Source organism: Primulina tabacum, chromosome 1 (assembly GCF_025594145.1).
Source record: "Primulina tabacum isolate GXHZ01 chromosome 1, ASM2559414v2, whole genome shotgun sequence".
Lineage (NCBI taxonomy): Eukaryota > Viridiplantae > Streptophyta > Magnoliopsida > Lamiales > Gesneriaceae > Primulina > Primulina tabacum.
In genome coordinates, this window is record NC_134550.1 from 13,574,437 (window position 1) to 13,583,194 (window position 8,758).

Below are 8,758 nucleotides of genomic sequence, written 5' to 3' on the forward strand. Positions count from 1 at the left end.
TAACAGTAAGATAGTAATAATAAAAACATTGAAACACCATTTTCATGAAACAATAACAGCTAGTTTATAGCTTCTTTGCAGCTACGTCTGTTATGTCCTCCCTTATGAAAACGACTACACTTTGACACACGTGATTCGATTTGCGATGGTATCCTCTTGGTTTTCCTACGACCAGGCTGACTCCTCACATCAGGAGCATTGATTACATTTCCATCATCAAGATAAGACTCATTAATGTCAAACGTTGGGATGGGATTAATAATTCCTCTGTACGTTTGGCGGTACATTTCAATTTTGAAATACTTGTCGCAAAAATCATAAAACTGACATCGACTTCGACTCAATAGCGGCGCAAGCATGCTTGCAAGGAAGCTTGTTGATTTGCCAATATCTACATGAACAGGTCATGGCTATCAAGTCAAAAGCAAATGATTTTTCACCATCGACTACTTTAAACCTCCAATTACAAGACCGATGCACTCTCAACTTCCGGGATTCCATATATACACTACCAATAGCTTTCTCCTTTTTTGGACTTAATTCTTTAACCATAATAGCTATTGATTCACGTCGTTCGTGCATCATGTTCATGATCTGCACTCGTATATGGTCCACCATACCCACGATAGGGAGATAACGAGCTGCTTTAACCCAATTATTTCAACATTCGGCGATGTTATTATTTATAACACCCCATCTATTGCCAAGAAACAATGCATTTGCCCAACTCTGTGGTTCAGAATTTACAATAAAATCCCTAGCAAGTGGCATGGACTCCAGGATATTTTTTATATGTTGTTCATGCTCCTGCAAAGATAGAGCATAAGCAGTTTTTTTGAATACCGAAGACCAATGCTTTTTGTTATGTTTTGGATAGCTTCGCAACACATAAAATGGTTACAAAAAAATCATATTAAATACATCTATTTATACATATAAAAAAAAAGAACGTTCTACATAAAAATAAGTAATTGATTATGTACCACTTTCACAAAATTATCAACTAAATGTCTCAAGCAGTACGCATGGTGACTGCCCGTAAATAGTAGATTAACTGCCTTGATAATCCCAGGATGTCTGTCAGAGAAAAACGTGTACTCATTGAATGGAATGCTTTGACACGAAAGCAAAACACTTCTCAGATGATAACAAAACCATTCCCAATTAATATCATTCTCCGCGTCCACAACAGAATAAGCAATTGTGAAAAGATCATCATTGGCATCCTTCGACACAGCAAGTAGGATACAAACTTTAAACTTATTCTTTATATGAGTTCCGTCCAAAAAAATCAACGGTCTACAACCAGTAACAAAACCAACTACACATGCGTGCAAACAAATGAACAGTCGTTTAAATTTGTTAGTTTCGATATCAATCTCACACTCAGCAACACTTCCAGGATTCGTTTCTTTAACAGCTCGACAATACCATCTTAGTCTATCATAGCATCCCTTATCTGTGCCATGAATATCATGCATCGCTAACTCCTTGCCCTTCCACACATTGCGATAGTTTAACTCTACACCATAATCTCTTTGTAAGTCTTTTTGAATTGTACAAGGACGATAAGAGGGCTCTCCTATAAGTTTGCCTTTCACCACATTAGCTATCCATGTTGCATCTGCTCTAGGATGTCCTCTACTACGTAGATTATTCTCACCACATGTATGCTCTAAATTGCATTTTCGGATCGCAAATATATTGTCTGCTTTGTATTTAGAAGCATAAATTCTCCATCCACAACTAGTGTCAGTACAAGTAACAGTGACTTTTTCGCTATCATTCTTTCTGTACGAAAATGAACGTCTTGTAGAAACAGCATAATTTTTAACACATCTTCTAAATTCAGCAGCATCTTTGAATGTTTGACCTACACCATGAATGCAATTAATCCAAGCATCTAGTGTATTGCTCAAAGAGGCTTGATCAGCTTCGTTACCACTATTTCTCTGTCTGTCTTCCTCATCAACCCTTACCAATATGATATAAACTTGTTAAGTGCAAGATACAAAAATAACTTAACATAAAAAATTCAAAATATGGAATGTAAATAATATTAGTATCGTCAAATAATTCATATCATGACAACAAAACATATTTATATTATTATAACATAGAACAAATTATATAACCACAATAATCTCAACTAGTGCACAATTTCATGCTTGATAAATTAAAATATAAAAAAATTATCAAAACTAAACAAGGACATAAATCTAATATATTTTACCTCCGAATATTTGGTTGCGGACATGTTCGTTTTTACTCTCTGCCCTCAATTCAATCATGCTGAGCTTCATACACATATGAAGATGAATCATATTTAGGACATCATCATCGTTGTTCAAAGTCACGTTCATCTTGTGTTGGGGGGCTACGTATTGCAGAATCATAGCTTCAGGAGTAAACTCAGCACATTTTTTTCCAAGCCTCTCAAAAATGTCCAGCAAACTACAACCGCTGAAAATTGAAATCACAAACAACTGTTTCTTGCATTTACAGCTACCCAAAAACGACAGGTTGCAAGACCACCCACTTTCATATTCCATTTTGCACCTAATACAAAAAACATACAAAAGTAATTGATATGCACATTTCAAGACTTTAAAGAATTTTCAGAAAATTTTTAAACAAAATTAACAACTTTATCATTCAAGAACTAAAACATAAAAATTGAGGATAAAATTGCATTAATCGAGAAATCTAAAAATAATTTTTGCATTCATCTTTACACTGCTTTGTATTCAAATAAGGCAGCCGTATGATTAAGACCACAAGATACTTGAATTGCTTTTACGTTATTCTAAAAAACAATCATAATACAAAATCCTACATTTTCGAAATTCAATCGGTTGAATTCAAATAAATAATGGATTTAAAACAATAAAAAAAACACACAATAACAATTAAAAAACATAAGAGAATCATTAAATTGAAACAAATAAACACAAACTCACTAAAAGCTGGAATTTCACGAACTACCTAAAAGCTGGAATTTCACGAAAAAAAATGAGAAAGTTTGAGGAAAGAAACTCACCTTCACTTTTTGTTCCCTTCGATGAATTTTTTCTGCACGACAATCTTCAAGATTTAGAGCTTCAAGTAAATGAGGTTTCACACAGACCCACCATGGGATTTCTTCTCACGAAGCCGATGGGGGATTGGGGTAATAGTATTAAAATCCCAAATACAGATGATGTTAGGGATTTTAAGGGTAAAAATGAGTTTTAATTAAAAATGAGGTCAATTAGGTAATTTCATGCTTACGAGGGAGTTAAAACATATGAAATGGTTTTGTCAGGGAGTGAAAATATATTTGTTTTACACTAGGGACTGAACACAAACTTTGAAGTGGTATTAGGGATTTTAATACAATTGTCCCATAAAATAATAACCCCTAAATATTATTAATTTGTATATAAATTCGTAATAGTTTATCTTATATTTATATTTATCTACCTAAAAAATTATTAAAATAACTGTATAAAAAAACGTATACACAAAATCAGATATATATATATATATATATATTTATATTTGAGATTTAAAGATCGAAATTTATCTATAATAATAGTATATTTGAGTTTTTCAAATTAATTGTTTTTCCCTAATTTTGGGAGGAAAAAAAATAAAATTCCTTTAATTACTTTGGGTGGCAGATTGTCTTCACAGACTTGAATCAGCGTCGAGTCGCCGCGCGAAGACAAATTCTGAGGCCCACGGTTTGCCCAATCTTCATATTACTTTTTTTTTTCAGAAAGCTTCCAAATCTAACATAACTTTGCATTTTGTCTTTGTGTGAAAAAATATATGTTTGTACCTTTTTATCAAAAAAAATATTTTTAAGTTCTCACGATTCATATGTTTATTTTCGTATTAAAACAATATAAAATATTAAAAATATGATACTAATATTAATATCTGAATAAAAATTATTTTAGATCGGGTAATAATATTTTTTTAGTACCCAAATATATATAGAAATATTGGGTTAAGCTTCCACAAGTGAGAGTAGTACTAGGATGAATGTCTTCTTGGGAAGTTCTCGTGCGTAAAGCTGTTCACATTGTGCCACTTGATCTGGTCGGTTAAGTGGGATGTAAAAGAGTAGTGACAGATCTTAACGGGTAATATTGTCTCTGCTGAGGACGGGGTAGGTAGTAGAGAAAAGGAAAAACTGATCTTTCAAGAATACGATACAGCACCAACAGATAAAAACACGCGCATCCCCATACTCGTGAGACTAACAGCCCGATCCATTAGCACTCAAATAGATGCACTCTATGTTGCCAGAAATATAAGGAAATAAAGTTGCACCTTAGCTACAGTTATAGCTTTTGGTCTAGTGATAAATGTTTGATCATAACAAGCAATTATTGGTATTAATGACATATTTGTCTTTTCTCGGGTGAAAATTGGTACAAAATATTGAAAATATTTTATAAATATATGATATTTGAATATTAGTTGTTTCAGATTTGATACTAATATATGATTTTTGAGTACTCAAACATGTGTTGCAAGTGTTGAAATTAAAAAAAAAAATCTTTTATATCAGATTTAAACTATTTGATATTCGAATATCATATATTAGTATCATGTTTTCAATGTTTTGTACCGATTTTTACCATTAAAATTCATGTGGGCACTTGGAAGGCACAATCTTTTTTATAGATCAGCGAGTGCAAACACATATTTCGTCAGGGACTAAATGCAAACTGAAGTTTGGAATTGGAGATTTAAAATAAATTTGCCCAACAATTATTAGTTTTCTTTTTAAAAAAAATTATATTACGCAGTTTAATATTGTTAATTATTAAAATGAGTAAATTCATTTTGATGCACGAACTATTGATAAATTAGTAGATGAACTATTATAAATGACTTAATTGATACATGATACATCAAAAAAGTCAATTTTAGCCTTTAATAAAATTGTTTTTTAAGCCCAATTATTTTTAATAAATTCAACTAAATACACATTTTATTTTTCGATTTTTTATTATTAAAAGTGTAAAAATTAATGTATATTTATTTAAAAATTATAATAAATAAGTATATTAATATTTTCAAATATATTTATATTTAATTTAGTCATTAATAAATTATATACTAAATATAACATATTTTCAAAATATTTATAAATCTATAATGAAATGGTATTTTTTATATGTATATTAAAGTATTATGATTATATATCAATAAAATACACTCAATAAATAAATCATATAAACTACTAAAATATATTTAATAACCAATAAAAATAAAATAAATATTTTATATTTATATTTAAATTAAAGTATAAGTAAAAAAAAAAAACCACGAATTTATATTAAGGGTAAACTGATATGATATTTTTAAAATTAATAAAAATATAACCTTGAAAATAAAATTGTGTACCTAATTGATTTTAATAATAGTAATTAGACTTAAAAACAATTTATGTTAAGGGTACACTGACTTTTTAGTTTGATCATTACCAATTAAGTCATTTACAATAATTTATATATTAATTTGTCAATTTATCAAAAGTTCAAGTATCAAAATGAATTTTACTCTTATCAAAATTGTATATATTCTTTTACAAGCAAATGATCAATAAATCTTCATCTTAATAGTTAAATGTGTGTTCAATCTCTGTCAGATCAATTTTTTTTGTACAGTCCCTGACTAACCAAAAAATATTTATTCACTCCTTGGGCACACATGTATTTTTCGGATGAAATTCGGTACAAACATCGAAAATATGGAACAAATATATGATATTTCATAACTAATTTTTTTTATCTGACACTAATATATGATTTTTGAATACCTAAAAAAGTATAATAAAATTTGATATTAATGACATGTCTTTTTCGGATGAAAATTCGGTACAAAACCTTAAAAAACCGATATTAATATATGATATTTGAATATTGAATATTTCAGATATGACATTAATATATGATTTCTAAGTACCCAAACATGTATAATAAACTTTTGTATTAATGACACGTTTTTCATATGTAAATTGGTACAAAACAATAAAAATATGATACTAATATATTATATTACAATATAAACTCTTTCAGATTGGATATTAATATATGATATTTGAACACACAAATAAGTATAGAAAGTATTGATATTAATATAGTTGTTCTAATTTATTAATCAAAATTTTATCTTTTATACCAAATATAAAACAATTTGTTCATCAATATCGTATATATGTTCCAGATTTTCAATGTTTTATACAACATTTCATCCGAAAAATAATTGTAGCTCAGAGAGAAAAAATATTTTGTATGAATCAGGAACTATAAAGAATGTTTCAGTCTAACAGAAAATGAACACACATGTAACAATGTTGTTGAGGATTTAAAAGCAAGTCTCCCTTGTTTTACCAATAATATTATGTTATTAGATGTTTTAGAAGACTGAATAATGTATTAATAAAATTAAAATATTATCATAATTTGATTTTAACGAACTGTCATTTCAAGGAAAGACAAAATACATTTTTTACTATTATTATCTTAGGATATGTTTTTCGCATAAAACATCACTTTGGGATTTTACTATTACTATTAACATTTTAGGATTTTTTTTTTCAATCCTATAGAGTCCTTCATTGTTAGAAGCTTGGATGACGTAGATCCTCCATATTTTACGGCCACTTATTCTATATGTTGAAGTTAAATTATATTTCAAATTTAATATTTTTACATATGAAATAATTTTAAATATTAAATGTATATAAATATTACTAATATATATAGTGTTAGACTTAAATTTGTTGTGGAGATGCTAGTAAAAGTGGATATGCTAGTAAAAACCAGTAGATGCTGGCTTAGTACAAAACCAGTAGATGTAAAATAGCAGAAAAAACAGAAGCACTTGTATCGAGCTAAAGACCAGTAGCAGCACTTGTCAAGTACTGTTTCTTAGCTAAAACCAGAACTAGAAGGATAAAAAATTCGAAATATACACTAACAGAATCTTGCGTATTTCAAAGTCTCTAAATATTACCGTTGATCTATTAACGTGATACCAGCATTTATTGCTTCATTAAATGCAATTAAATGTTATACAAGAACATTTAAGACGGTATACCATTTTTGGTATGAACTGCGACTGATTACTTTTAATGTATTCTGCAGGGTCCATTTTCGGCAATAAACCTGAACCACTGAAAAGTCAAAAAGAGCCGTTCAGATTTTAACGTTGGATAAAGTCTATATATATGGAGACGAATCACTTTTCAAAAAAGAGAGAGAGAAGTGGAACGAATCTAAATCAAAGAATATCATTTGAGCATCGCTAGAACTTTCAGTCATCCCAAAAGCTCAACACTGAAAAAGCAGCACACGCTTCATTGCATACTCTTGATCATTGAGATCATATTGTGCTAGCTATTTTCATTATATCTTCTCAAGCTATTCACTTCATTATTTCATTGATAGAAGAATTTGTAACTGGAAAAGAGTCTTTTCCAGAATTTAAGATCATTCAAGAAGTTGAGTTGTAAAGCTAAAAGTTTCAATAGGCGAAGGGCAAGTCCTATTGAAGTGGGTGTGTACAATTGTTGTGTTGTATTCACCAAAGTCTTTTAGTGATACCTTCTGGAAACAGAAGAAGGGGAGACGTAGAAGATTCATCTTCGAACTTCCAGAAACAAACCTTGTGCCATCTACTGTTTTTCTGTATCATTATTTTTCACCTACTAACTAACAGATCATTTTCGCACATTATCTTGTGATCTGCTGGTCTTTATACTTGAACAAGAATCTGCTAGAATCTTTAACAGGACTCTAGCACATCATTCCGAAAAATCGGTTAAGTTTGCCGTTGAGTTTATTCAACCCCCCTTCTAAACTCAACCCGATCCTCAACAAGTGGTATCAGAGCAGAGTTATTCTTGTTCTGAAAAATATTTAATAGACATGGCTCATTTCAGCAAAGTTTCAATGTTCTCAAAAGAATATTTCGATGATTGGAAAATCAGAATGCATGCTCATCTTGCGGCTCAAGATGATGACATGTGGTATGTCATCACTGATGGTCCATTAAAGATCTTAAAGCCAAATCCAGCTATTGCTATCACCGAAGGTGCACCTCAGATGCTTGAAAAACCAAGATATGAATGGACAAGTGAGGACAAGAAGAAAACCAATCTTGACAACGTTGCGAAGGACATTTTATACAAGACACTCGACAAAAATACCTTCAGCAAAATCAAGATGTGCCATACTGCCAAGGAAATCTGGGAAAAATTAATTCAGATCTGTGAAGGAAACGAAGAAACAAAGGAAAACAAACTGTCTGTAGCCATGCAGAAGTTTGAGAATATGAAGATGAGGGCTGGAGAAACTATGAATGAATTTGATGAACGATTCAGCAGCCTCGTCAATGAACTCTCAGCTCTTGGGAAAGACATTGGCAATAGAGAAATTGCATTAAAGGTAATGAGAGGCCTACCCAGAGAATGGGACGTCAAAACAATGACAATGAGAGCTTCCAAGGATCTCAACAAGTTAGAACTACACGACTTGTTCTCGGATTTAAAGGCATATGAGTTTGAACTTGAAGTTCGAAGTGGAGAAGTGCCCTTAGCAAATCCACCAACCAAAGCTCTAGCAGCTATTGTTAACTCTACTACTACAGTTGCTCCAAGCTCATCTTCTGTTACTGCTTTAGAGAACACTTCTGAGAGAAGTGTTGAACAGATAAGCAATGACGCAATGTCATTATTTGTTAAGAAGTTTTCCAG

At 30.7% G+C, this 8,758-nt stretch overlaps 1 protein-coding gene across 1 annotated transcript; it reads right to left on the bottom strand.

The window, feature by feature from the left end:
* Positions 1-660: 660 nt before the first annotated feature.
* LOC142505302 (uncharacterized) lies at positions 661-2,552 on the bottom strand. The gene is made up of 3 exons (XM_075618233.1): positions 2,234-2,552; positions 984-1,993; positions 661-807 (listed from the first exon to the last, which is right to left on the bottom strand). Exons 1-3 carry the CDS (start codon positions 2,550-2,552, stop codon positions 661-663), a joined length of 1,476 nt encoding a protein of 491 aa, XP_075474348.1.
* Positions 2,553-8,758: the final 6,206 nt, after the last annotated feature.

Coding starts and splice junctions, on each gene's coding strand:
- LOC142505302 (XM_075618233.1), bottom strand. CDS start 2,552: ATGGAATATGAAAGTGGGTGGTCTTGCAACCTGTCGTTTTTGGGTAGC. Junction 1,994..2,233: donor CCGCAACCAAATATTCGGAG/GTAAAATATATT, acceptor GCACTTAACAAG/TTTATATCATATTGGTAAGG. Junction 808..983: donor TTGATAATTTTGTGAAAGTG/GTACATAATCAA, acceptor CTATCTTTGCAG/GAGCATGAACAACATATAAA.